Genomic DNA, 27,378 nt, shown 5'->3' with positions numbered 1-27,378 from the left:
TCAGCAGGGTGGTGGGCTCTGAAGTCAGCTCATTCCACACAAACCTGGCTCTTTCAGGCTATGACAAACTAGTTAGTTTCTGGCAGTTTTTAATGCAGATGCATTATTTTGACTATCAACTTGGCAGAAAGCTGAACATACAGAATTGGTAATTTTTGCTCTCTTGGGTATGTAAAAGAGGGGGCTTGGTACAATAAAACTGCTACCTATTCCTGCATGCAGCTGCTAAGCAAAAATTCTTCTGCCTTCCTCTCCACTGATTGCTGAGGACGTTAAGATTTTTTAATTTACTGATCAAAATGCCATTTCTGATGGCAGTGCTTAGTAGTTCTCCTGAAGCAAACCCAAAACAAATCCACTGCTAACACATTCAGCTGCCTTTCAATACTTGTAGATAGCCAACTGGGTGCTAAGAGCTCTGCAGTAGGTGCCTGTCATGCAGGGCTGGTCACAGCAAACTTCACACCCTTTGCAGGTCATAGCAAATGTAACCTCTGGCATCTTAACAATAAAATGGTATGAACTTTGTATTCATTAAATGCTGGGAGAGAAGGACTGCATTCAGGTTCCAAAGAGCCTATAGTTGAAGCTTTAGATAAAATAAATACAAACAAATCCCTATTATTGGGTTTCTCCTTCCTGGGAGGGAGAAAGAAAAAGGTAATACTGGCCATACATTTAAGTATCATCCTGCCTTTTTCCTAACACTCTAGCATTGCTATAGCAACCAACGGGGCTATTAGGAAGAGTGGATTAAGTCTGCAGATGAGGCACTAGCAGAAGGAGCAGGTACTACCAAACTCTGACCTCGTTTGCATGAAAATAGACTTGGTAATAAACAGCCAACAAAAACACAATAAAAATGCAAGCACGGGATCTAAGCAGCATGTTCTTCCAAAATCCTAGGAAAGAGAGCAAAGAGGCTTATTTTGCAGCCCTGTGGGTGGGTGCCCAGAGAAATCCAGGCGCCAGGGCTGCACCTGCAAAAGTCCATGTGTATCTGGGGACAGGAAAAGTGGGAAAAGCAGGGCTACAGGTACCTGTTGACTGCCCTGAATCTCCTCCCCAGCAGAGTGGTCTTGGGACCTGACCTTTGGCAGCTCTCTGGCTCTGTGTTGGCTTTGGGCCTAATATCCTCAGCAAGCAGCAGCTGTTCATCGTTTATTTTTATTTATTCAGTTATGGCTGGTTCCTTGGCCCTCAGCATCTGTGGTGTGACACTGATTTCTCCCACAGCCCTGTGTCATCCCTACTTCCCTGTATTTTGGCAATACAATGTTATATCCCCTACACAAATGCCTCCTTTGCTGCCTCCCAGAGCAGCAGAGCCCAGCACACAGCCATCACTCCTCATGTGCTTTAGTTAAGGTGACCACCTCCAACTCAGCTGTGTTTAAACACCTCCAGTTCTGCAAGCTGAAGATAGCCTACTGAGAGGAAATGCACTCCATTTCTGAACTCCTGTTGTGCTGTGTACATCTGGAAGCATGATTTTGGAGGCTGAAAAAAGATGGGGCTTCACACCTGCAGGTTCACCCAATATCTCCTTGTTCAGTGTGAGGAAACCACCATAACCAGCAAACATACTTAACAGTGTAACTCTCACATCTACAAAAATACTCCCTATGACCACAGCCACGTAAAGCTACAGTCCCAAGTCTCCTTGTTTCCACTGATATTCAACCAAAGGTTAAAACTGAGCACAAAACACAGCTACCAGGGCAGTTCTCATACCCAAAAAGACATTCAAGACAAGAAATATCTGTGGCCAGTTCAAGTTTTCCTGATGCTGGACTTCCTCAAGTGAAGGATTTATGTATTCATGTAGGAGAAAGGAATGATGCTCCCCCAGAAGGCAAGTACTAGCTGGGTAACATGCAGTTGCTCCTGTCCCTCTCACAGCATTAGGGATCCTCATGATCCAAGTACCAAAGATCCAGCCTTTCTTACTGGGTTTAAAAGGCAATGAGAAGGCACGGCCTGTGCTCAGGGTGCAGGAGGAGATATGGAGGGTTGTACTTTTGACTTGCAAACTGAGAAAATCTGATAGGGAACCCAACCAGGGCAAATAAAACAAAAATCCTACAGTTTTTACCATCACTGTAACCACACACAGAGGATTCAGACAGCTACAGTTAGCTGCTTTGTGTGCCTATGAAAGTAGGCTTTATCTTAATGACAGCATGCAACCAAATGGTACCCTGTTTTTCCTTTTCCAAGACAGACCTTGATATAGGGCAATACTGAACATAGGAGAAATGTTTGGGAGAGTTTGGTGTTATAACTGAAAGGGGAAACTTAAGCACAAGTATGATTTACCCACTCACTGTCAGCAAGCAATGAAAAGGATGATGACAAGCACATGTTGCTGGACCCCAGACTGCATCATTCAGGACCAACATTTGAATAATTTCTTGTGGGCAGCTGGCTGAAAAAGCCACACAAAAGGATGTAGTTGAACTTGAATCATCTGCCTGCTCTACTCAACAGGAAGGGAAAACAGATCAAACTGTTCCTCCAGACTTTCTGAAAAATAATGTCATTCATTGTGGCTCTACCAGGCTGAAAGGTCTCAAGCAGCACTGGTGGGATCATCTGTTCATACAGGCAACAATGTCCTCCTGTCCTTTCTTTGGCTGCAGGTCTTCTCAATCTCATGCCAAAATCAGCTCTATCCCTGCTATGTGCCTTTTAGCAGGGTGAAAATTTGCTGTGGATGGGGAGATTCCCCCCACTGCCCAGCAGATGTGCCAGTAGTACAGTTTTGCTGAGAAAGGACACCAAAACAGTTAAAAAATCTCCCTAGACCAACTAGTACATTAGCAGAATGCTTAAAAAATGTCTATACAAAAAAAAAAAAAATCAGTGTTTTCCAAATTAATGTTTTCACTTTTTGTTCCAAAGAAGAGGTTTGTATGAAACCTGACTTTGACTTTTCCATATGATGTCATCTTTTCATTAGAGTAGAAACTAAAATAAATACCTTAGAAAAAAAAACAACATGTGAGTCCTAACAAAACGTTTCATTGCTTCTGGTCCAGCACCCCTAACATTCATTTCTTCTTGGGATTTTTTGATTTGTTTTGTTTCTTTTCAGAAGAAAGAAACAATACCAAAAGCATGTATTGCTGTGGCTTTGGTCAACCTCAATCTTTCTGTTTTCTTCCCATTTTGTCAACCATGCAGGTCCCTTCCCACAGGGCTAGGGCACAGTGCTGGCACTCCAACTTACAGCTGGCACAACCCAACTTACCTTGTTTTTCAGAGCCACCACAAATCAAGTCCTTCCACCTCTCACACTTCATATACTTAACTCGACGCCACCTTATTATTCAGAGATAAGCAACAGCCAGAGAGAACATGGACCATTCCCTGAAAGTGTTGTGGTGCCTGAGCTATCAGGAACCAGAGTTCAGAATGGACACCAACAGAATGGTCAGAGATTAATCCTCTCTCTAAGTGCCCACTAAAAAGCCCCCATAACACGTTGCCTTACTATCCCCACAGTCAACCCATCTCCTCAACTCAAATGTTACTGAAATAGCCTCTATGCACTGATCCCAGTTTGTAAATCCTGGCTGGTTCTGTACATCACTTGGCATTAACTAACTTACTCCACTTTACTCCCTGGAAGAAAATACATTCCAAGTGGGTTTTGGGGAGTCAAAGATCTAGTCGTCTTTGTGACTTTCCCTGCCAGCATTTAGCAGTGTTCTTTTCTGTGTTACAGGTAGAGTTTTCAAGTATTTAAAGAATCCCAGTCTTCCACGTGGTCAATTGCAATTTATTCCAAAGCTGAATACAATTGTGAAATGTGAAATCACATGTATTTGCTCGAGGACAACAGGTATTTTCAGCATTTTTGCTGGTTGCCTCCAACAAATGTTTTGATGTTTAGATTTATCGAGCTGTGTTCTTATAATAGCCAACAGGATTCAGTTAATAAACTTCAATAAACCTCCCTATTAAATTTCTCTCAAATAGGTTTGTTGTCACTTGCAGCATCTAATCTATTCGTTGAGAAGCTATTAATACTGACTGCAGTGAAATGGAGTTTCAGCAAATGAGGTTGTTAAGCTCTGGGCCATCTTCTGCCAAATGAAACAACCTGTGCTTTTATGCAGAGACAAGGGAGGAAAAGTATTTCTTTGCCCCTTTTTTTTCCTTCCTTTCTTCTGCAACGATTTCAGATGACAAAACTCTGCTGGATTACAATCTTCAGGCCATGTTTGAGACACACAGCTAGACTACATCGATTTAGAAATATTTAGCACTCACTGATGCCTTCTCAATTGCCTGGAGCAGAAATGTTGTCCCAGGATGGGACATTTATTTTTACCACTGCTACCTCTTCCATGGGTTTATACCTCATTGTACCTTGACTGTACAAACATGCATGATTACTAATTCTTGTTTATGCTTATTTCTCTTTAGACCAGAGGTCTTACCAAAGATGTGCAGAGACCCTTGTCTATGGTGGAAATGGGACCTTACAGAAACCTACCACAACAGCCATGCTTTCTTCCTTCCTCCTTCACAGTCATTGTACTAAGACTTCTCTGCAGCAAAACTCTGCTGGATCTAATACTCCCCAAAGCCTGCTTTGATTTAAAAAAATTGCCTTGCTCTTATTTTTCCTCCTTAAATCTGATCCACCTAATGACTGAACTTCCAATTATATGGCTGTCAATCCTAAAATCAAAGCCAGTTCATAATATCTCCCAAAGGAAGAATGTCATGTCACTCACTGAAATCACTGCAACAAATCTCAGCTAACTCAGTCCCAGGCAGCAGAAAGGCAAAATAAACCAGAAGACAATCAACAGTGCGATTCATTTTGCACGTAGGCAGAGTTAGGAGTTAAATTCCCTAAGTTTTGATTGCCAATGCAGAAAATGGTAATCTTCCTGGCTTAAAATATATGGCTGATTGGAAAAAAAAAAAAAAAGTAATAAAAAAATAAGGGGGCGAGGGGGGGGGAGAAAAGAGCCAAGGTGATTTGTTAGTCCAAAAGGATGCTGAGCTTCCCTCACCATGCTTTCTTCCTTCCTCCTTCACAGTCATTGTATTAAGACTTCTCTGCAGCAAAACTCTGCTGGATCTAATACTCCCCAAAGCCTGCTTTGATTTAAAAAAATTGCCTTGCTCTTATTTTTCCTCCTTAAATCTGATCCACCTAATGACTGAACTTCCAATTATATGGCTGTCAATCCTAAAATCAAAGCCAGTTCATAATATCTCCCAAAGGAAGAATGTCATGTCACTCACTGAAATCACTGCAACAAATCTCAGCTAACTCAGTCCCAGGCAGCAGAAAGGCAAAATAAACCAGAAGACAATCAACAGTGCGATTCATTTTGCACGTAGGCAGAGTTAGGAGTTAAATTCCCTAAGTTTTGATTGCCAATGCAGAAAATGGTAATTTTCCTGGCTTAAAATATATGGCTGATTGGAAAAAAAAAAAAAAAAGTAATAAAAAAATAAGGGGGCGAGGGGGGGGGAGAAAAGAGCCAAGGTGATTTGTTAGTCCAAAAGGATGCTGAGCTTCCCTCACAAAACAGAAAATACTCCTCTGCTGTCATCTACCTGGAATGATTCTTTACTTCATGTGATTATCAGGATGGGTCATTTTGAGGCCAGATGCTTAACATTTAGCCAAAGCAACGTTCACTTAACAGGGCTGCAGAGATTTACAGCTTGAAGACAGCAAACCCTCCTGGATGAGGGGGTGCAACTGCATGTGGACAACTCCCTCCAAATAAACCTTCCAACTGGGCAATGGCCCCAGGAAGGGGCCATTTATGGGGTCAGGGGAGGCTGTGTGTAGTCTGTAAGATTTAAAAGAGAGAGAAGAAGAAGCAGAAAGGCACAAGGGATGAAAGCAAACAGCTTCATCAGGAAAGCGCCAGCGGTGGTGAGATGTGGAGGCAAAGGAGCATCCTCCTACACTGGGTAAAATGGAAAAGTTCAAAGCCCCGACATAAATCCACCATGCTATTTCTTTTGCAGGCCCTGCCCCGTGTTGTGAGTACTGCTAGAAGCACACGTGGTGCTGGAACAGCAAGCATTCCTGAACACGGATCTCTCTGGTGAAGAGCAGAAGCCGCAGCACGCGAGAAACGGTGGCTGAACAAGATGCTGGAAAACAGCTTGTGGGCTCGCTCTGTATTAGCAGAAAGATGCCACCAGGGACACCCACTCTGCTTCTCAGCCCTTCATTTCCACCAAAGAGACAGGGGTCATTTAGGTACCTCCAAAACCCATTTCCCCCTTCTCAAGTGGCAGCCTCGGCTACAAAAGAAGAGAAACTGAGCTTGTAATCCCACTCCAGAGGCAGGAGGAGAGTGGCACTGCTGGTGCCATTTGTGGCTAAACTTCATGCTCCTGAGTGGATGAATTCCTTGAAATAAAGACTGAATTTCCCAGGACTGGGTGGGCTTTGCTAACCAGTAGGAAGTGAGATGCTTGAGGGTAAGGATTGCTGCACCCCTCGGGTTCATGCAGCACCTTGCCCCAGTGATGACAACGTACAGTGTTAAGCAATGACACCTCTCAGCCCTGTTCTGGGGAAAAGTGCACAATGGCAGATGATGGTCTCTGAATGAGTCTGCTGCTCCTACCAGGGCCATCCTGGACTCCACTTTAAGAAGTCCCCATCTACGTCCAGAAAACCCTGAGCATTATTGAAAACAGAGCACAAACATCTAAAGCATCTCCAGGAGGAGCTCAGAGTTAAACAGGCGTACCTCTTGCTCCACACCACAACCTCTGTCACACAGCAATGCCACCCACACCAGCAAAGTGTCTGCAGGAGACTGACACTTAAATCCAATTATTTGTGAACTATTTAATACATAGGGAAAAAAAAAAAAAAAAAAAAAAAGTGAAATATTTTTATACTCAGGAATATTTCAGTGAGTTCCCCTTAGGCATCTGCAGGTGTATTCATGAACAAGGAACACAACCACAGGCACCTCAGAGATCCTGGCAGTCTGCTGGGCCTGAATCTGCTTACACCAGCACCACAACAGGAAGAAGGATACAAGAAAAAAGGCATCTGGCCAATTCAAAAACATGTTTAAAAGTTGCAGTGGTCATCTCTAACTCTGTGTTCACATGGCCACAACTTACTGATTTAAAATGAAAAAAATCCCCACATCATAAAAGTGTCTCTCTGAAAGACATGACATGAAAACTGACTGACTTCACAGGAGAAACTGGGGCACTGTTTGCTGCCAACTGTAGAAAGAAAAAAAAAAATGGGAAGAAAACAGAGAAAGTATTTACCCTCTCCCATCTTTAAGCCACAAGAAGAGGCATAGGTGCTACTCAGAGCAGGTAAGAAGTGGTTAGATAAACTATGATAGATCAGTTGATGGCGCCCTCTGAATATCCTATCAGGAGGAGAAGAGACATTTCCACGTCTCCCAGAGCTTGGCTGCTTGCTATTTGGTTTATATGCAACATAAATCCAGCAGAAATCTGACTGTCACACTGGTCACATCAATCCATCAAGGAGTGAACAAGCATCTTGAGAAAGACTGATGCATGATGACCGCAGTGGTTCCATAGTCCAATTTTCTACCTGCTCTCTGTTTTATCCAGGCACTGGCAGCCAAGGGTCAGCATTGCAAATGGGCTACAATGAGCAGCTATTGCTCTTTGTAGTGGCCCATTCCCCAGGGGAATCTCAACTTGATTTTCCTTTTTCCATATTGCATTTTCCTTTTCTTTCTTTTTTTTGCCTCCTCCTCTGCTTGCCTCTTCTTTTAATCATATCAATCTCTACCCTGTCTTCTTGGCCAGGTTGTGTGCAGACCTTGACACTCACCATGCCTGCAGACAGCTAAACTGAAGCATCTTCATCTTACAACACTCAGACACATCTGGGAACCTTCCTCCCTGAGCAGAAAGGGAAGATGTGGGGAGAACAACCCAACTCTGACTCACTGCAGTACTCCAGTACTAACCTGCAGCTCCCATCTTCCTACCAAAGGAAGAATTTAATCTTCTACTCTGTTTTCTAAATAACTGCTCCCTAAAAATGCAGGATAATGTGGCCACCTGAAGATGATATAAAACTTCATGCACCCTCCCTGCAACACACACAGTCGTCCCTGCTGAGTTAACAGTGCAGATACAATTTCAGCCTGGAAATCACAGCTTAATTATATTTTTGGGTGGGAGGAATTTGATGGGAGATTTCATTTAGGAAACAATCAGGTCTCTGTTGGGTTAGAAATCAGGATATTAATGTTCTTCATTTTAATTTTCCTCTCTGACTCAGATTCCCACTGTTTGAATCTGAGCTCAATTTGTTCTGTTCATTATGAAGAAATCCACATGAATTTGACATTAAACTGATTATCTCTGAAAACAGTAGCAATAATTTCCCTTTTTCCTGTGTACGTTTCAGATTAAGTCTTTGTAGTTGATACAAAAACACAGGGGAGAAATAATAATGCAAAAGGAAATCAAGTATTTATTCTGGAGCACTACTTAGAAGCTGAGACATGAAATTACACTTAGGCATTTGGGAAGAAAAAACAAGGGGCAGGGACAAATAATACTTTGGTTTCCATTTTGCATTTCAGTCCCTCTGCATGGGAACAAACAGGGAGTGAGTATGGCTTTTCTAACCTGGAATATCTGGTGTGTTTGTTCTAGGGAATTTAAGGGCTTTGTGATGATTGCTGGCAAGGGCGTGTCCCCTCATGAATTGTCCCTTAGGGCCACAAGCATGAATCCATATTTAAGACTCATCATCCTGCAGTGAGAGCTTCCAATCCTGCACCAGCTGTTGGGGTCCTGATGCCTGCAATAGGCCTTTGTGGCTCCAGAGAGACCCACCAGGGACCCACACCCCCTGCCCAGCCCTGAGCACCCAGTTCTTGCCTTGTGTCTGTCTCCTGGCTGCAGCTTAGACCTGGGTTGTAGCCCAGTTTCCAGCTCTGAGTTTGCCAACACCTCGTGCTGCTCTGGGCTGGACCCTGGACCTGGTTCATCCCCTCACCTTGTCTAGGGCTGTGGATGGACTACCAGCACCCAGCTCTGCCTGCTGGCTTAAGTCCTAGCAGGACCATGCCCCATCTGTGAGGGCATGGCTTGTGTTTGACTCCCCCTCAGCTCTTCTCTCGCCTGAAATAGCTCTGCTCTTACAGCTCCTGATGTTTTTTCTCCTTCAGACAAGTGGAGTAGCACCAAGAAATCCCTCCAGGGGACCTCCATGGATGAGGGTGATGGGGACAGTGTGCAGTGCTTTGGGGGTGAGGAGACACAAAGCAGATACGCACACAACCAAAAGACAAGAGGTGCACATCCTCCAGTTTGTATAGCAAGACTGTTATTCCAATAAAGTATTAGACTTGCAGTCTAGTTTGTTAAGCCAAGACTCAGAACATTACAGCAGGAGCACAGCACTTGACCCAACGTAACAGACTTCCAGAGTAGCTTGTCTTTTCAAAGAAACCTCTAGCCCGTTTATTTCCCTGAAGAAGGAAGCACCACGAAGATACAGTAAGGTTTTGCCACAAATGAACATATAGTTCCCCTTATCTGCTAACCTGAACAGATGATCATAGAGTCATAGAATCCCAGGGGTTCGAAGGGACCTCGAAAGATCATCTAGTCCAACCCCACTGCCAGAGCAGGGTCACCTAGAGCACATCACACAGGAATATGGTATCACTGAATCACAGAACATACACAGCTCCATTAGTGCTTTTTCCTAGCGCTGCTTCATACCAGTGACAAACTCTTCTCTGCTGCTCTTGAGCCTGACCAAAGCATGGAAAACTCCTTTCTGTAACAAGTAGCTTCCATCTTTCCTCTGAAAAAAAAAAAAGAAATAATCCCCCCCACGCCAACTTGAAGACCTGAAGGGTAACAAAGTTCATGATGATATAGTTATATGAAGGGTAACAAAGTTCATGATGATATAGTTCATGATGATTTTTTGTTCTCCCAGTTGTCTCACATCTAAGGAGAGACTGCATTACCTCTCACCTAAGAGATGTATAGAAATGGGCTGGAGCAGCATTGCTGTTTGGTGCTGTGACTGCTTGTTTGCCAGGCTGTCTGAGCTACCCAAGTGCTTTTGGACAGCAACGTTCCCAAGGTGCCAACAGACCTATCCCTCATACTTCTGAGATGACCACTTGGATGTACCCAAAGTGTGGGCTCATGCTGCAGCATCACAGCCCAGCACTGCTCGTGCTTCCAGCAGCCCCTGCAGTCTGCTCCTCTTGCCATCACCACTGTGCTGACAGACATCCTGATCTCCCACGCTGGCTCCATCTGTGCTTACAGCACAGGCCCATGATTGGATTACCAAAGCATAAGTACAGCAGAATTGGAATAACAGTAATGTTGTTAATTGCTTTTAATCGCTAGCTCTTTTAAAAAACTCTCCTAAGCCCAAGTACAAAGACATCTGTTGTCACAACCAAGCAGTCATCTGCTCCACTTTCTTCTTGTGAACCTAACACAAAGGAAAACAACTACTTTTCAGCCTTCAAAGAAGTAAGTTTTAGCAAACAGACCATCCACACACCCCCCTTTTTGTCTAGTTTTTCAGCAGTGCATCCAAGTGCCTGTATCATGACCACTTACACCGAGCAACCTGCAGGTGTTTTTCTAGGTACAAGGTGATCAGTGAGGTTCACCTTTTACACCCCTGGGAAAAGAAATGGAGAGCACAGGATGGATGTGAAATCAGTGGCAGAAATACCCAGCCAGACAAAACTGTGCAAGGCTGTGGAGTGGGAGAGCAAGGAAGAGGAATTCCCCTGGATCCTGAAACAGTCCATGACTATGGGGAGGACTGGCATGCTCTTCATTTGAGGGTTGAAGAGGAAATCCACAGCCAGGTTTTGTTCCCTTCTTTCTGACTTCAGCGGTATAACAACCCCAAATCCACATCATTATTACTACATAATAAGCAGCAAAGGGAAATGAAGCCTGAAACATTTCAAACTAATCAGTATTAGATGTTACCTTCAGGAAATATCTGAAATGGTCATATATGTCTTAAGAGTCAAGAGTGAGTACAGTTCTCATTATAGAGCACGTTACATCAGGCAAGTTTGGGGTTATGCCTGAAATTCTTTATATGATAAATGAGAATAAGAAAAATAACATTATGGCAAATTACTGGGTGTGTGGGGTAAGTAGAAGATAATAGAGGAACTGGAGTTGAAAAAAAGCCATAAGCAGTGCGACATTTCCTAAATCAGAAAAAAAGCCAACCCATAATTATATGTCGAAAGGGCTACACTAGCACAGACACCATATTCCTGACTGATGCCCAGGAGTTTCATGGAGGAAGAAGAGAGGATGGTATAGAAATGCAGGTCATCATACAGGAATATGGATAGCTAGAATAATTTTGCCTGAGATGTCATCAAGCAACAGAGGACTGTGAGTACTGGGAATGTGACCAGGGAAAAAAAAGGCTTAACTGAAAGCAGCCCAGTTGGAGGATGTTTCACTGCTTTCTGTTCCCATGACAAAACCATGAAAACTCAGTGTTGGCCCAGGGCACAGAGAAGTAGATTTGGGTCAGGATCTGGTGGCCCAGGGCACAGAGAAGTGGATTTGGATCAGGATCTGGTGGATGGGGCAATTCTGGGGAAAAAGGATCTTTTTCTCCCTGTTTTAGAAAGGGGGCTGCTGTTTATTTCGGGACAATACAAATACTTCCATGCAAAAGGTGTTTAGGCTGTGAGGGCTGGAGAGGGACTTCGGAACAGATACATGAGCTTGTTGTATCAACTTCAGGCAGGGAAAGCTACTAAACATACAACACAAGGCTCGTACTTGACTCCTCTGAGCTTTTATTGCACACTTATAAATAAAACATTAATGAAACAGCTCCTTTAAAGCTTGATATATATTAAAATATTAAGAGGAAGACAAGAACTGAGAAACCTGCATTGCCTCACTGGTCTGTTCAGGCTGCAGGTCTCTCTGGAGAGATTGAAGAAACAACTTATGCCCTAAGCAAATCCCTAAGACCACAAATGTTTATTTTCAGCTGGAATAAACAGGATAAAGTGTGAAATATCTGGGGCCCCATGCAGTTGGCATTACTGTCGATGTCAGGTGTGTTTTCTTAGTAGAACTGACCATCTGGTGCTTTGGAGATACCAAATCCCAAAGAAAAGTTTTAACCTTCATTTTGCAGATACTTCTGTCCACCAGAAAACAAAACCAACAACAAATATTGTGCCTGCCTGCATGAAAAAGAGGAACGATGCTCCTGCATAACAGTACAATTTAGTCAAGTCACTTAAGTGTCCCACCTAAAAGGCTTCCCTTCTGAGACAGTTATCAAGCTGCTGTAGTCAGAGTAGAGATTCAGGCCTTTCAGGTCTGATGTAACATCTCACCCAATGTTACACAAGGAAAACAGATGGATGAAATCCATGTTGAAGATGCCTCCCCCATCAGTTCACTTCTCAACTAAGCTATAAGTAACAGGCACATCTAGTAACAGGCTCTCACCATACTGGGATGAAGATTGCCCACTGGAAACCTCTTCACAGCTTTCCCCATTTATGGTCATACTCACTTCTTTGCACAGAAAAAAATTTAAAAAGAAATCAAAAATATAAACCTAAACTGAAAAAGGAGAGATGTTTTTCTTGTGTCCACGAGCCCAGAAGATCCTGTTTGCTAAAGCACTTCTATGTGCAGCCTTGGCTGCACCAGAGACCAAGTCAGCTCCTGCACTAACTAAATGAACGAACAGTTCACGTGTAACATTGTGGTTTGCTGCCGAGACAGAGCAATGGATGGCTGAGGGAAGCAGTGGTTCTTGCTGCAACCTTTGTGTGACAACTGATCTCCCTCTTAATTAGCCCCAGAGAAGCCTCTCTGTAGCTCTTTGATGCAAAGACAGAAAGAGAAGAGAAGGCAATGCATGTGGATAAATTTGCAGTAATGCCATCTTAGAGCCACCTTATCAACAAACCATCAGTGCAAAGTGCCAGTGTCCTGGCAGAAAACCCACCTGAGTGGGTTGAGGGAGAAAAGCACATCTCCATGTAACTACACTGACTCCTCCTTTGCACTGATTTGGGTGACATATATAATGCTCTGAGAACTGAAGCATAGACTTCTAGCTCCCCAGCACTCAGTCGTCAATATTAGTAATGGCACAGCCAAAATCCTTCAAGCTTGTCCTCAGGTAAAACTCACCCTAAAATCAGTGGGAATTCTGGCTGAATAAAGACTGAACAAGAACCAAAGTCCCAACTCAAAATCTCAGTTGAGCTCTGCCGTCCAACCATGTTTGATTTTCACTGTCATGAGAGAACAGCTGGGCCCAGAAATCCCAATTCTACCCTCTCTTAATTCCATCATGAACTGGGCAGACACACAAACCAGAATTTGGCATCTGGTCGCTCAAGGCTAACCCATAAAGTAGTTGTACTGGAGGAGAAAGAAACCAATCTCTGAGGCTCTTTTTCTAGTACTCCCTTACCGTTGCCTTCCTGCAACTCCCTGAGAAAAATACTTATTTCCTTTTTTAAAAAAAAACCAAACTATTCAGCTTTCCTCCCATGCCAGGCACCACATTTTTTTTGGCATATATGTCTCTGATAAGACTTTCCTCAGCAAACGTGTACAAAGGTCACATCAGTCTGTTCTTCAAAGTAAGTAAATTATCATCAACACATCGACAATTTTGTTCCAAGCACATTTCTGTCGTACGTCTATGCTCTGCTGTTCATTTCTGCTTCTATAAAGGTGACAGTATTGTTACATACCCAGGACAATCAGGACTCCTGTGATGCTTAACACAGGCTGCCTAGTGCTGCAATGGCCCATTTTCACTGTCAGCAATGAGGCCTGACACCTCAGCAGCTTCTGGCTCTAGTAGTTTGCTGAGGGAAAAGGGGCGGGGGGATTTCATTTCAATTTCTTTCCATTTATCTTTTATGCTTCTCCTAACTCCCTTCCATACATTACAATTCTTGAAAATGCATGTATAAAAATAAAGAAAGGAAAGGCAAAAAGGGCAACAACCACCCCAAAACCTTCTCCCAGTTATCACTGGAACATTTCTTATGTGGGAAAGTAGGGCCCAGTGTCACTCGAGGTGAGGAGGAAGGAGCAGAGGGGGAAAGGGGCAATACATTTCAGACTCCTTAAAGCCATCACAAGAGTTAAGAGATATGAAAAATAGTTCATAATTACCTCTGTTGAGTGAAGCTGAACTGTTTATATCTCCAGTAATAAAGGAAGACTCGGACTGCTTTCGAACTGTGTCATTCCACATCCTACGAATCCGGCTCTGAAGAGGGATTGAACCACAGCAGGTAATGAATTGTTAGCAGCTGCAGAAAGGTTTCTGCCTCACTAAAGATGGCTGTTGACATGTCTAGCTTCGGGTGAGACTTCTTCCTAGCCAGATGTAAGCAAGGGTTTGCTGTTCTCCTGTAACCCACCTCGTGCATGCCAGACCCTGCCTGCCTAACTCTGTAACAAAAACGCCTCTCTCAGAGACCTGCATCACTGGATTGCTTATATCTTCATTAAAAAAAAACACAATAGAACCCATATATGAAACCCAGAACTGTGCAAGCTACAGATTTACTCATATAGCACCAAATAATGGAAACATAACCACAGAAGCAGGCATGTTTCCTGTACTACCTCAGATAGCCTCTGCCTTACTTCTTGTGAAGTGCAAAGACTTGATGGGCATCTTGGCATCCTGAATTAACAGAAGTTTTCTCCCCCACAAATGAATGACTTCTGTTCCCCAGTGGCTTCCTGCAGTGGGATCTTAGCCGTGTGAGATCTTCTGGGGCTTACTCATGTGTTCACAGCTGAAAAGTGCTTTCTAGTCTACTTATTAACTATGTAGTAACAGCATCTCCTAAACTGCATTAGCTCTCTATAAATGGAAGCACAATGTGGCATGAGGCCCATGCACTTTTATAGCAATTCTTTTTCACCTGGACATTTAATCTATTGTTTTTCTCTGACATGATCCAGTGTGGATTACTTATGCTGTTTCCTAAGTGCTTTTCAGAGAAAAAAGTGTCTTAGGAGTTTGCCTCTTCATGGCCTTCTCTATTCAGGAGTTAGGAGTCAGATGCTTTCAACAATTCAGACTGATCTCCCTCCGTTCTCTGTCACCCATGTGAGGTTTCTCCTGCCTATGAAAAGTCTCAGGCACTTCCATCCTTCCAAGGAAAAGCTTCTGCAGGCAAACTAACATTCCTTGGTACCTCCAAGCTTGCCTGTCATGAGTGGACTGCTGCCAGGAGACTTAGTTCACCCTCCAAAGGGCTTGTTGTCTTGTGCTGAGACTGCAAAGAGGCAAGGCCTAATCAAGCCAACTTTTCTTAGACAGGAGGACACCTACCCAGTACCTAAGTTATGTAAAAGCCTTCAAATCAGACTTTTAAATGTTGCTGTACATAGTGAGTTCAGGACATTAGTGATCACTGTGGGATTTGATGGCCTATTGGAGAGAGGCTCTGTATTCTATTGCTGTTATTTCCCCTGCAAAACATCCAGACCTACATAAATGCCAAAGTGGAGCTCTTGGATGGGTGGCATCTTGGAAAACTCTGAAAATATAGAATTATTTGCTCCCAGACATAAATTGCAAAACAGGCTTTCCTGGGAGGTTAAAAACTGTTACTCATTGCATATCTTTCATAATTTAATAGTGGAACTGTCATGTATAATTACTACCATTAGTAACACCGAATAAATTTGTGTTTGGTTTCTATTGATTAAGAAGTAAGCTTCTTCAATTTATCTGAACTGTTGGTCCATAAATCTGCATCTGTACATTCAAAATTGCTCAGTGCACAAACTACACAAAACCTGCATTTTCAGGTGACCAAAGTGTAACAAATCCAGTAACTTAGTAAGATCATCTGACGCCAATGGATTCTCCTAAGAGGTCTATAAACTAAGGCAAATTGAGTGAGGCAATTAATTGATCAAGCCACTGAAGGCCAGAGAGCAAGCCCCTTCACTGTGAAGGCTATTGCAAGACTCTTGTAGTTTTTAGCACAAAAAAAAAAATACTTGATCATTACAGTATCATTCCTGTACATGGCAACAGCAACAAACTTTGCCTCATGATTAAAGGATGCACTTGCTCCCAGCTCCTGACTCCCATGGAGAGCGGGCAGGATAGCTCAGGTGATGACCACCTACCTGCCTCTGGAAGGCAAACCTGGACTTTTAATTCTCATAACAATTACTTAGAAGGCTCTTAAAGAGGCACTAATTGCCATCACGTCCCAAGGAAAGCGACTGGGCTAAATTCAGGTCCACGAGGGAGGGAAATCTCCACGAGTGCACTGGGGAGAGGCCTCAGGTCACTCCCTTGGTACTGAGAGGAGCTTCCTCCCAGCACTGGCATAGTGCTGCAAAGCCCTGGGGCATGGACAAGGAGCAGGGGTTACCTGTGAGCCTGTGGAATATCTTCCAGGTGTCCGTGACCCCGAGGTTTTTCCTGAGCCAATAGAGCTCTCTGTACTTTTCCCACTACAGCAATGCGTGCGGAGGCATTTTCCATACTCTTTCCGTACCTAGCCAAGGAAAGAGGGACAGAGGTTAGTGGGCAGCTCCTCCTCCAACTCCTGGCCTTCTGATTTTCAACACGGCCCCTGATTTTTCCTCAGTGGTTCACTAAGATGGCAGCTGTTGCAGTATGTGGGAAAGAAGCCTGTTCCACCTTGCAGCTCAGTGATCTCCTTACGTGAGCTCCCCATTTATGATGGCACAAGGGACTGTTTTTATGCTGCAAAGTTGCTCGTTGACACCAGTTGGTTGTAGCTTCCTCTGAGGCACACCAGAGGAGCATGGGAGAAACTACAGATACACTATTTATGACTGGAAATTAATATCCTCATAGATTTGATATAAACTAGCATATTGGCTCATCAAGGCACTCAAAGTTATTGTTTCTGGCAGGGGACTAAGAAGAAAAATTCCAAAAGAAACATATAAGAGCTATTGATTTCTTTTTTTTTTTCTAAATGATTTCTTGCAGTGAAATTGAAACTCGAGGAAACTGTAAAGCCAGCAGCCTTAGAGATTATACTCCCAGTGCACAGGGGTGGCTGTACCCTGCTTTCCCACCTTGCAAGCCAGTCATGTTTTAAATGGGCATTGTAGTCAGACTGGACCAACTCTTTGCCTGGACTGAAGCTGTGCTACCTCCTTTGCTTCAAGAGAACTACACTGACTTGTGCCAAGGCAGGGTTGAAGTTTGACTGAGCTTCAGGTGTGATTTTTGATGAACAGCAACACCCAGGAACCATATGGGACAAGACTGAAAATGAGTAGCCTGTACTGAAAAGCCAATAGCAGGTTACATTGCTCATTGACCAAAAAAAACCCTCAAAAACCCCATGCATCTCCAAAACACCAGCTGAGGTTCCTTGGAGAACATACTTAGCTGTGAAATTTTGCCAGACTATCTATGAGCTTTTCAAAACTCTGTGAAACAACTGCTTAAATAGCAAATTACAGCTTTTTCATTAGGCTCTTCCTTAAGGCCTTGAGACAAACACAATACCACTAGTGCCCAATATGCTCAAGTGCCTAATCAATCCTTTGCTGAGAGAAAATAATTCAATTGCTTTAATTAGCCACCCACTGCTTGCCTCTCTGCAGCTTTTTGCTGATTTTCTGGTCCTTGATAGAAAGGATGTTTTTGTTGGGGTTTTTTTTTTCTCCTCTTAAATAATTCCTCCCTCAGCTTTTGGGTCAGAGAGATGCATCCACCCCACAGCAAGGAACCACCTACATTCTCCCCCCCCCTCTATGCATCCATCAGGAGTGGTTTGAGACAGAAAAGAGAATAGTTATCCCATGCTAAGCTCATTTGCTACTATGAATTTTGCTTATGTTTTCATAGGTCAGATCTCCCTTCCGTGTACAGGAAGATGTGGGTAAAACAGGTGCAAGCCCAGGGCTCTCAGATGAAGATCAGACCTCATTGCACCAGAAGCCACTGGTTAAACTGGGCAACTGGGATCCAGATGCATTCAAGTATAAACACTTCCCTATGTTTATATTTGAGAAAGAAACTTCCCTTTGAAACCAAGATGTACATAAAATATTATGAGCAGACATGCACAGAATTGGGAGAGCTACTGCATTTCAGTGGAGAATAAGATGGTTCTTAAAAATATTTATGACTGATTGTCAGAGGCTGTAAGTTTGATCTACATATATACACAGAGATTTTTACTTTGACTTTTTTTTTCCCCTCAGAGTTTACCTAATTTAGTCTGCTGTTATCTTGCAAATGTTAATTGGGGTATATTTCAAGTTCCAGCAAGCACCACTTACTGTGCTTGCTTTGAGGAAGAATTCTAAAAGCTCACATTAGGAACAAGCAATACAATGGCTAATGAACTGTTGCAGAGCACAGGTCCTTCAGCTCTTAAAAAAGTGGGGGAAGCAGCCCCTGCCACCTGCCCATCAACCCAGAGGTGTTGTTACAAAAAGGGACTGCAAATGAGGAGGCCAAGTTCCTTTTGGCTGCAAGCACTCAGCCAGGACCCTCTGGATGCTGAAGGAGTCACTCCCTTCTCACACTGCCATGTGGGAAAGGAGAAGCAAAAGCCCTTTCACAGGTTTGCTCCCAGGAAGCCCTGCAAACAAACCCTCAGCTGCCTCTTGCCTCCGAGCTGCGCGTCGCCGGCGCCCCGGCTGCTGAGCTGCCCCTGCTTTTCATCACCACCTCACTGCCCTGCATCTTGCTGATTCCCAGCCTGAATACCACCCTTATTTAGCTGTGTGGAGATAAATCTGCACGAGGCAAACTCAGGGCACAGAGATGATGTTACGCTGCAGTTATCAGGCAACCAAGCACCCCAGTACCGCTTCCTTTTGGAACCGTCTCTTACCTTTTTCTGGAGGACACAATGGAAAATGAATATAAACATTCCCTGCAGAGAATTGAATATGGTGAAGAGATAGGCCATGATGACTGTGCTTTCATTAATATACATGAGTCCAAACGCCCAGGTCAGTCCTAATAGGCAGAGTAGGGCTATTGCACCTATAACCCAGGACCTGTTAGGAGAAAACAAACAAACAAACAAAAAAAAGGGGTTGGTTTATCACCTACAAAAGAAGGCACATGTCTACAAGCAAGAAGACTTTGCCTGTGGTTTCAGTAAAAAGAAAACAGTCTATCAGAACGACTTATAGGGGGCTTTGTCCTCAAGCTGGATGCAGTTTACAGATCTTCAGGCTTGAGGATTATATGGCAATGGAAATGTTACGAGCAGAGAAGTTTCTCATAACCAAAGCATATTTGGAACCCCAGCATTGCTTTTTAATATCTGAAAACAGTGTGCATGTAAATGACATGGAGATGCTCATTCTGCAAATGACAGGAAAAGAAAGGAAACCAACCCAAACAACAACTGTAAATGTCACTTTTTTAGTGTCGACTGGTTTCACTGGACCAGGAGTGCTTAACACCAAGACACATGTATTGCTGCACTTCAGCTAATCTGCCATATGCCTGAAAACCAGATAAACTACAAGCAGGTGGGCAAGGCCTCAGCACTTGCCAGAGAGACTCCACACAAGGAGGCTCTCTGGGATGCTGCTTCCTGCTTCTTCCACCCTGCAATGAGGGGAAGTACACACACACAGATAGGCTCTCAGGCACCACATTTGCTAAAAACAGTAGCTGCTGCCACACTTCTGCTGGGAGAAAAGAAGAGGCAATCCTTCTTCCAACTGGCTGTAAAACTATGATTTTCAGTTGCTCCACCCCAGGAGGGAAGTGGAAATGTTGTTCAAGCACACATAGGTAGCCTGTAGGTACTGCTTGCTTTCTCTCAGTGACTTTCTGCTTGGACAGAGCTGGGGACTGGGATGGCTGCTGCATGTTAGTTTTTTTTTGTTTGGTTGGTGCACTTTCAGGAAAGCAAGAAGCTCTGCTGGGATGCCAGGAGAAGTACTCCATGTTACCATGCTAAATAACACAGTTGTCTGATTAACTAACTTCTCTGATCTTCCAATACAAGGACATGAGACAAAGTGAGACAAGCAGGACAGGAACTGGGTCCTGCTCCTAGTCATCTCCCTATTTTCCACATGCTAAATGACCTGTAACTCTAAGGGAAGTGCTGCTGCACACAGGAAGGAGTCGACTTGTATCTGGGAAGGACAGCACCAGGTGCATAGCAAGCAGCACCATGAGCATTCCTGTGCCCTTTCCCTCAAGGCCTTGGTTTTCTTCTGTCTTTCCCTGATACCATTAGGTCTAACATCAGAAAAATGAATGCAATGCTATTCAGTCTTTGCACCCCTTTCTCACTGTTTAACCCTTTAGTTCCCCAAACAGATAAGCTTGCAGCCAGACAGCACCTTTGCTTCCTCATCTGCCCCAAAGCAGCCTGGGGTGCTGCAGAAGAGCACACAGGGACAAAGACCTGCCTATGTTTCTAAGCCACTTGAGCCTTGTAGAAACTTGGGCAGGGTTTGGGCATATTTAGGCTTCCACTTGCTAAGCAAAGCATGGGGCAAGGAGGAGAAAACAAAGCAGCAGCAGCTTAGGGGAAAAAATAAGTCCTGCAGAGGTCAGGCAGGCAGTCTCCACTTTGGAAACTCCACAACAGCTGCAGGCTTGAATCTTTTTCCTTTTAGCAGGGCTTGTCACAAACAGAAGCACAATGATGTTGTATTTATGTTTCTGTTGTGTATTTGTTTGTTTTTTCTTTTTAGGTATTAGAAGAAAAATACAGCATTAAGTCTTCCACTGAAGTTTATAAAATATGTATTATTTAACCACACAACCAGAAGAGCTCCCTGAGGTAACCACTTATTAAGGCAGTTCTTTAAAAATCACTATTATGTATCTAGCAGACCAGAACAGCTCCTTTGAAGCATCTCCAGTCAATCCCACTAATAAATATTTAGCAGGATGCAAATTGAAAATGCACTCCCCAGATCCTTCAGAAAGGTTGCCACTAGATTAAAGAATACAGCTCTAGCCAGTTGCTATATTTTTCTCCCCGAGATTTCACCATCAGTGAGAGGGCATCATCATCTTAATTACGTGCTAATTTAAAAAATACAAATACTTCCTTTTTTCCTTAAAAAAAAGAACAATGAAAGCAGTGGAAAACATTTCACCCCCCCTTTGCCTTTTCCTCTATGGTCTGAAGCTTCCTGCAGTTACAGCATCTTTTAAAAATGATTCCCAGCCAATTCTGGAACCCAACTAAAAAACCTTTGGTTGCAGAGGGTGTGCAGGAGTGAAACAATTCCTTAGTGGAAACAGGCTACTTTCAGTGATGGAGAGGAATCTGTGGGTTAGAAGAGCCTCAACAGTGCAAGCAGCAGGCTTTGCAGGGTTGTGTTTCACCACACAGACCTGGAGATACAGAGGGCATGGAGATGGCTCTGACAGCTCCATCCCATATCCAGAGAAAGAGGAAAAAGAAAAATAACTAAGCCATGAGAGAGACCATGGGAATGATGCTGGAAGAATGGACACAAAGGACTCTTCACCAGAAGAACAAACTGAAAGTCTACTTCAAAGTTGATTTGCTTCTATTTCGTGCTACTGTGCATGACTTTTTTGGTTGCAGGAGAAAAAAAGATGCCCTAAGGCATGTCATCTTTTGATTTCTTTGCAGGTTTTGTGGCTTGTTTGTTTTTTTTTTTGGTGCAGCTTGTGGGTTTTGGTTTGCTCTTTGTACAGACCTGTTACTTTTTCACCATTTTTCTTTTTGCAGTGCAATATTCTACCAATAAAGAATGAAAATTACCCATGTTTTGGAGTAATTGAAAATGAGAAATTTAAAATTATGGACAATTAGGTACTCCAATGAGTAAGGAGAAGTCTCCAATGTACCACAGAGAGATTTGCTTGCACTGCTTCCATTAACTAGAACAGAAATTATGGAGACTACCACCCATGCACCCTTCTGAAAATTTAATTCCATATTTATATTACCAGAAAGCACTCTCAGTGGCAAAGCACAGTAGACCAGATGGTTGCTACTGGTATAACAAGTCTGTACTACACAGGATTAACTTGGGAAAATTCATCTTGAATTCAAGTAATGTCCAATCAAAGAATATAAAGCCAAATTAGTGACCATTCGTTGGCAATACATATGCAGCACATTTACTCTGCATGTTAGCTGTATGCTAACTGCTTTCCTGCACAGTTTGCTCTTCTGCCTCAAATGTGAATGACAGAAGCTTTAATGATTTTTCAATATTGATCTGACAGCTGGTTCATGAGACCACACTGATAAATGAAATTTATCAGCCATTCAGGTCATTCTTACTTGATGAAGGGTCTGTTATCCTCATAGCTAAAGAATGCATAGACATAAAGACAAGAACACCAACATTAGAAATATAATGACAAAGAGAATATAGCTTCCTGCTAGTCCCCCTCCCTTCTCCCACCAGCCATCACCAAAGGCAGGCCACTCTCAGGTGGCACCAACCAGCCAGCCTGGCTCGCTGCCCCAGGGAACTGAACCACGACCCAGGATGCTGGCTTCAGGAGCAAGCATGGGTAGCTGCAGCTGCACCCCCTGGCTCCAATCACACCACTGCCAGTTGACTTTGAACCCTCTTTTAAAAATCATGGGTATCTCTGGAGAAGACAAGTTCAGAGATTCCAGCACAGCAAGCACAGAAGGCTGTCACGTGTTCAGGCAGCAAAACTTCCCTGTGCCTCCCCCACTCTCTGCTGTGCTGCAGTGTGTTACAGGAACATCTTTATTGCTGTTTACTTTTTCATGAGAGGAACTCCCAAGTTGCCAACTTATGAGCCAGACTGCAGTGTTATCTTCTTTTTGAGTTAATGGCATTAGACTCTTCTAAAGCCCTGGGTGACAGAAATCATTGACCTATTTTACTCCCGTTTCATGGTGAAGGACAGAGAAAGGACTCTGAAAAGCAAGAGTGCAAAGCAGCCTGCTGCAGTGAAGAAGTAGCCAAGATGGATCACTCAAAATGAGCTTCTGCCACTGTGAGGACACAAGATTAGTCATAACCATTTTCCTAGGGCAGTCTCCCTGACCTCCTGGGACATGCTCTGCACCTAACTCTGCCTGTGTAGCAGGTAACGTGCAACACGTGGGGAGGGAAGGCCAACTCCCCCCACTGGCATGGAGCTTTTGAACCTGTGATCCCTGGCTGCCAGAGCTGGAGGGTGGCTCAATGTGTTCATCTCACATCCCACAGCCAACATTGTTGAGGCCAGTCCATCCTGTTGAGACCTCCTTGGGTCAATACTGGCAACCTACCAAGTGATACCCTCTGCTAAACAAACCACTCTTCTTGCAGGGGACCTGCCTCACCCCGAGTTAGAAAGAAGCTGTATTAAGGTTGAATGATTTTCACCAGTAACTTCTGACTGAGAGGGATACTAAGTATGTCCAAAATGAGGCTCTGTGGTTACTCCTCACAAGGGCTAAAGCCACATAGGGACCATTTCAGCACCATTCACGTGCCCTTAAAGCCACAGAGGGACCACCTGGCTATGAAAGGGAGCAGGATTTAGTCCTCATGGGAGGAAGGTGATTACACACAGTATATTGTGCAAAACATTCCCACTTTCTCTCCATCTTGCCCTTGGCTGAGACAGTAAAGACAGCAATGCTGCCAGTCCCAGCTTTGCCTTGGCATGATCTCCTGGGATCTCCTGGGAATGGGAGGGAACAGTAGTCAAATGGGCCATGCTTATAATACTTGCCCTAACCCCACTCTGAGCAGCAAGATGCAAGTAGAGGACACACCATGGGGGACAATGTAGCTGTCCCCACGTCACTGACAGGTAAACTGTGCTATCTCAGCTCGAGCACCTACAGCATCTTTGTAGCTCTCCCTGCCTCCAACCCCAAGTCCCTCCCTGCAGCTCCACTCCAGCATTCAACCGCTCCTTTCAGCTTCCCTGGCTGCCATCCCCGCAGAGATCCCCCCCGGTCATCAGCTGCCACCCTGACAGCTGCTCACCTCAGATCTTGTGCCACATCTGCCAGCTGCAAGAGGACATCTGAGCTAGCTACCCTAGGGCACTCAGTGGCAGGATCTAACGATGCACGGCTGAAGCACAAAACCTAACAGGATCAGGAAACAATAACAGAATGGTTAAGGTTGGAAGGGACCTTCAAGATCATCTAGATCCAATCCCCCTGCATGGGCAGGGACACCTCCCACTAGAGCAGGCTGCACAAAGCCTTATCTAGCCTGGCCTTGAAAGCTGCCAGGGATGGGGCTTCCACAACTTCTCTGGGCAACCTGTTCCAGTGTCTCACCACCCTCACAGTCAAGAATTTCTTCCTAAGAAGGAGGAGGAAGGAGGAAGAAAGTGCAGAGGCGGTGGTTTGATGCAGAGAACTGAGTCTCTGCTTCTAAGAAACAGCAAGGAAAGCTCAGCTTCTTTGGCTTAGGAAAAAACAGGCAGAATCAGTGTGGTCTCTGCATCTGCAATGCATCTGGGCAGGTACCAGGAACACAGAAAAGCCACTGTTAGGAAAAAGCTCCCCCCCTCTTAGTTGCATCAATAAGGATCTCCAACCCATCCCAGCTGTGTAGCATGATGTTGGTCAAATCCCTTTTGTTGGGTTGGTGTGGCAGGGTTTTTGTAGTGGTGGAGGGGCCACAAGGGTGGCTCCTTTTGAAAAACTGCTCCAGCTCCAAAATCCAGCCCTGCCTCTGGCCAAGGCCAAGCCCGTCAGCGAGGGTGGATGCTCCTCTGCTAGTAACATATTCAAGAAGGGGAAAACAAAACTCATATAAGACTGGGAGGGCAGAGGAGAGGGGGAGGTGAGAGCAATGCTGGAGCAGAGATACCAAGGTCAGTGAAGAAGGTGGGGAAGGAGGTGTCTGAGCATGGCCTGCAGCCCATGGTGAGACGGCAGCTGTCCTGCTGCAGCCCATGGAGGAGCACGAGGGAACAGCCTGTGAAGGACCTCAGTGGGGCAGATGTGGACCTGCAGCCTGTGGACTTGGACCTGCAGCCATGGAGGACCCCACACCAGGGGTCTAAAACAGCTCATGACTCTGAGGGCAGCCCATGCTGGAGCAGCTCCTGAGGGACTTCACCTCATGGGAGGGACTCACGGAAGAGAAGCTGGGGAGGGACTGTCTCCTGTGGGAAGGACCCTTTGTTGGAGCAAGGGAGGACTGTGAGGAATCCTTCTCTCTGAGAAGGAAGGAGCAGTGGCAGAAAGCAACAAGGGATGAAGTGACCATAAACCCCATCCCCTGCCCCCTTGTGCCGCTGCGGGGAAGAAGGTAGAGAATGCAACAGCAAAGTAACTTGGGCCCTGGGAGAAGGGAGAGGTGGGGTGAGGTATTCAAGCTTTGGTCTTTGTTGTCTCTTTCTCCTGCTCCCATTTGATTGGTGATAAATTGGTTTTTCCCCTGCATTGAGTCTGTTTTGCCCGTGACCATCATTGTTGAGTGAAACCCTCCCCGTCCTTGTCTCGACCCACAGGTTTTTAGCTGGGTTTTCTCCTCCCAGCCCCACAATGGGGAGGGGAGTGAGCAAGTGGCCTCCTGGTGCTTTGCTACCAGCTGAGCCTAAACCACGACATCCCTCTGCTTCTCTTTGCCCTCTCATGCTCTCAGCCTGCCAGATCACTGGGGCAGCTTCCCGTTTTGCTCGTTGCACGTCTAGCACTGCAGGACCTGCAGCTCCCTTGTGATCTGATGAAATTAAACAAAGACATGAGACAGTCTGGAGCTCTCAGCCCAGCAACGTGGGCTGGAATTTCTATTACTGTGTTCACAAGCAGTGGGGTTTTATGGTAAGATTTTTACTGTTGAAATGTCGCTGGTGATAGCTTATAAAAAGAGAGAATTAGGGATTTTTTTTACTCTTTTGCTTCTATCCAGACCCTTGCAAAGTTTTTCAGTGATCTGTGACAGCCTTTCTTCCAGGCAGCTGAAGGCTCCTCTTCATCTTTGTTCAGAGCAAATGCAGAATTGGTAAACTTGGATTGCCTTTTGGCTTGAGGGTAACAGTTCAGAGCAGCTCAGGAGAAAGCCATCCAAAATACCTGAGCAGTTTGTACCCCATTTCCAACCCAGATGTGCCTAACTGCCCAAAGCAAGAAGGTGCCTAAAGAAGTGAGATTTTCAAAGATGCTGAACTCCCAAACACTTCAAATCTCTATGCACAGGGCCCCAGAGGACTTAATTCTCTTATATCCCTCATGAAATACAGATAATTCCTTTTCATTTTACCAACTCAAGTATTGAAAGAAGCCTAATGCTTGTGTTAGCAACAACTGGTGTCTGACAAAAACTACTCCAGAATGGTTTTTCCCTCCCCAGGAGTCTGTGAAACCTGTCAGTGCTGCAGTAATACAGCTTTATATTGCAGTAATTACCTGCAATACATTAAAACAAAACAAAACAAAACACATCACTTGGACAAGAGAAAAGTCCTGCAAACCCACAGGAAAATGGAGCTGCTAACTGGAAAACTGAGGTTATATTCACTAGTGGCACAAACAAGTAATAGTTGAAGTAGAAATCACTGGAAAACCTAGCCTAAGAGAGCCTGAGATGCTAGATCTAAAGTGCTTTCTCCTGATTGGGATAAACTCTTCCAATTCCTGGCAGCCCATTGAATTTATACTAGGTGACTCTGATCCCTCTGTAGTTAACAAGAGACTAGGATCCCCAAAGAGCAATTTATTCCATACAGGAGCAGGTATTGAAGGTAGGTGAGGCTTTGCCATTCCTGGAAGAAATTTTCTACTGACTGCAGAGGCAACCTGAATGATGGCTTAGGGGGGAGTTCCACTTTCAAATACCTCAAGTTAAAAAGCTGATCTTTAGTGGTTGCTTTATTCCTTTTACCTGCAAAATCTTACCTCACCTCTCCTGTGTTTCTTTGCAGATCAGATGATGGATTTTGGATGGCCTACCCATCCATACAAATGCCTCATTCATTTTCTAATCTTAAAAAAGCCCTGACTTTACCTTGGGGCAAAGACTTCTTAAGGTTAATTACACATCATATAAAACTCCCTCAAAATCTTAAGTGAGATGTCTTTTCAATTTCCAAGAGTACTTTCTCCTTCAATGATGAGAAAGGATTGTTCATATTACTTCTGTATTCCTGTGATATTTCCAGAGCAGTATTTTTTTAAAAAGTTGCTAAAATTAGCTACTTTTATCCTTGTTTAGATGCTTAAGGAATTTCCAATCCAATATATCCTGAATTCCCTTTTGTGCTACCTGTCTTTTTTAAACTCCAACATGCACCTTTTTGATACAAGGCATCTGAATTGCCAGATACACACTGATAGCCCAATCCAGAGGCAAATATAACCTGCAACTTCAGTTATTTGGTGCAAACCACTTCCATGTATGTAGATGAGCAAC

The 27,378-nt window shown here is 44.2% G+C and overlaps 1 protein-coding gene across 1 annotated transcript in view; it reads right to left on the bottom strand.

The window, feature by feature from the left end:
• Positions 1–27,378, bottom strand: part of LPHN3 (latrophilin 3) — a 269,403-nt gene that overhangs the window by 9,023 nt on the left and 233,002 nt on the right. The window contains exons 19-22 of the mRNA XM_010004508.1: positions 22,311–22,337; positions 18,897–19,065; positions 16,440–16,565; positions 14,203–14,299 (exon numbers count right to left, since the gene is read on the bottom strand). Coding sequence (XP_010002810.1) covers positions 14,203–14,299; positions 16,440–16,565; positions 18,897–19,065; positions 22,311–22,337 — 419 coding nt within the window. The remainder of the gene's footprint in view (positions 1–14,202; positions 14,300–16,439; positions 16,566–18,896; positions 19,066–22,310; positions 22,338–27,378) is intronic.

This window comes from Chaetura pelagica, unplaced genomic scaffold, assembly GCF_000747805.2.
Source record: "Chaetura pelagica isolate M959 unplaced genomic scaffold, ChaPel_1.0 scaffold571, whole genome shotgun sequence".
In the NCBI taxonomy this organism is placed as follows: Eukaryota; Metazoa; Chordata; class Aves; order Apodiformes; family Apodidae; genus Chaetura; species Chaetura pelagica.
Note: the sequence above shows the minus strand (reverse complement) of the source record. Positions and strands in the feature narration are given on the sequence as shown.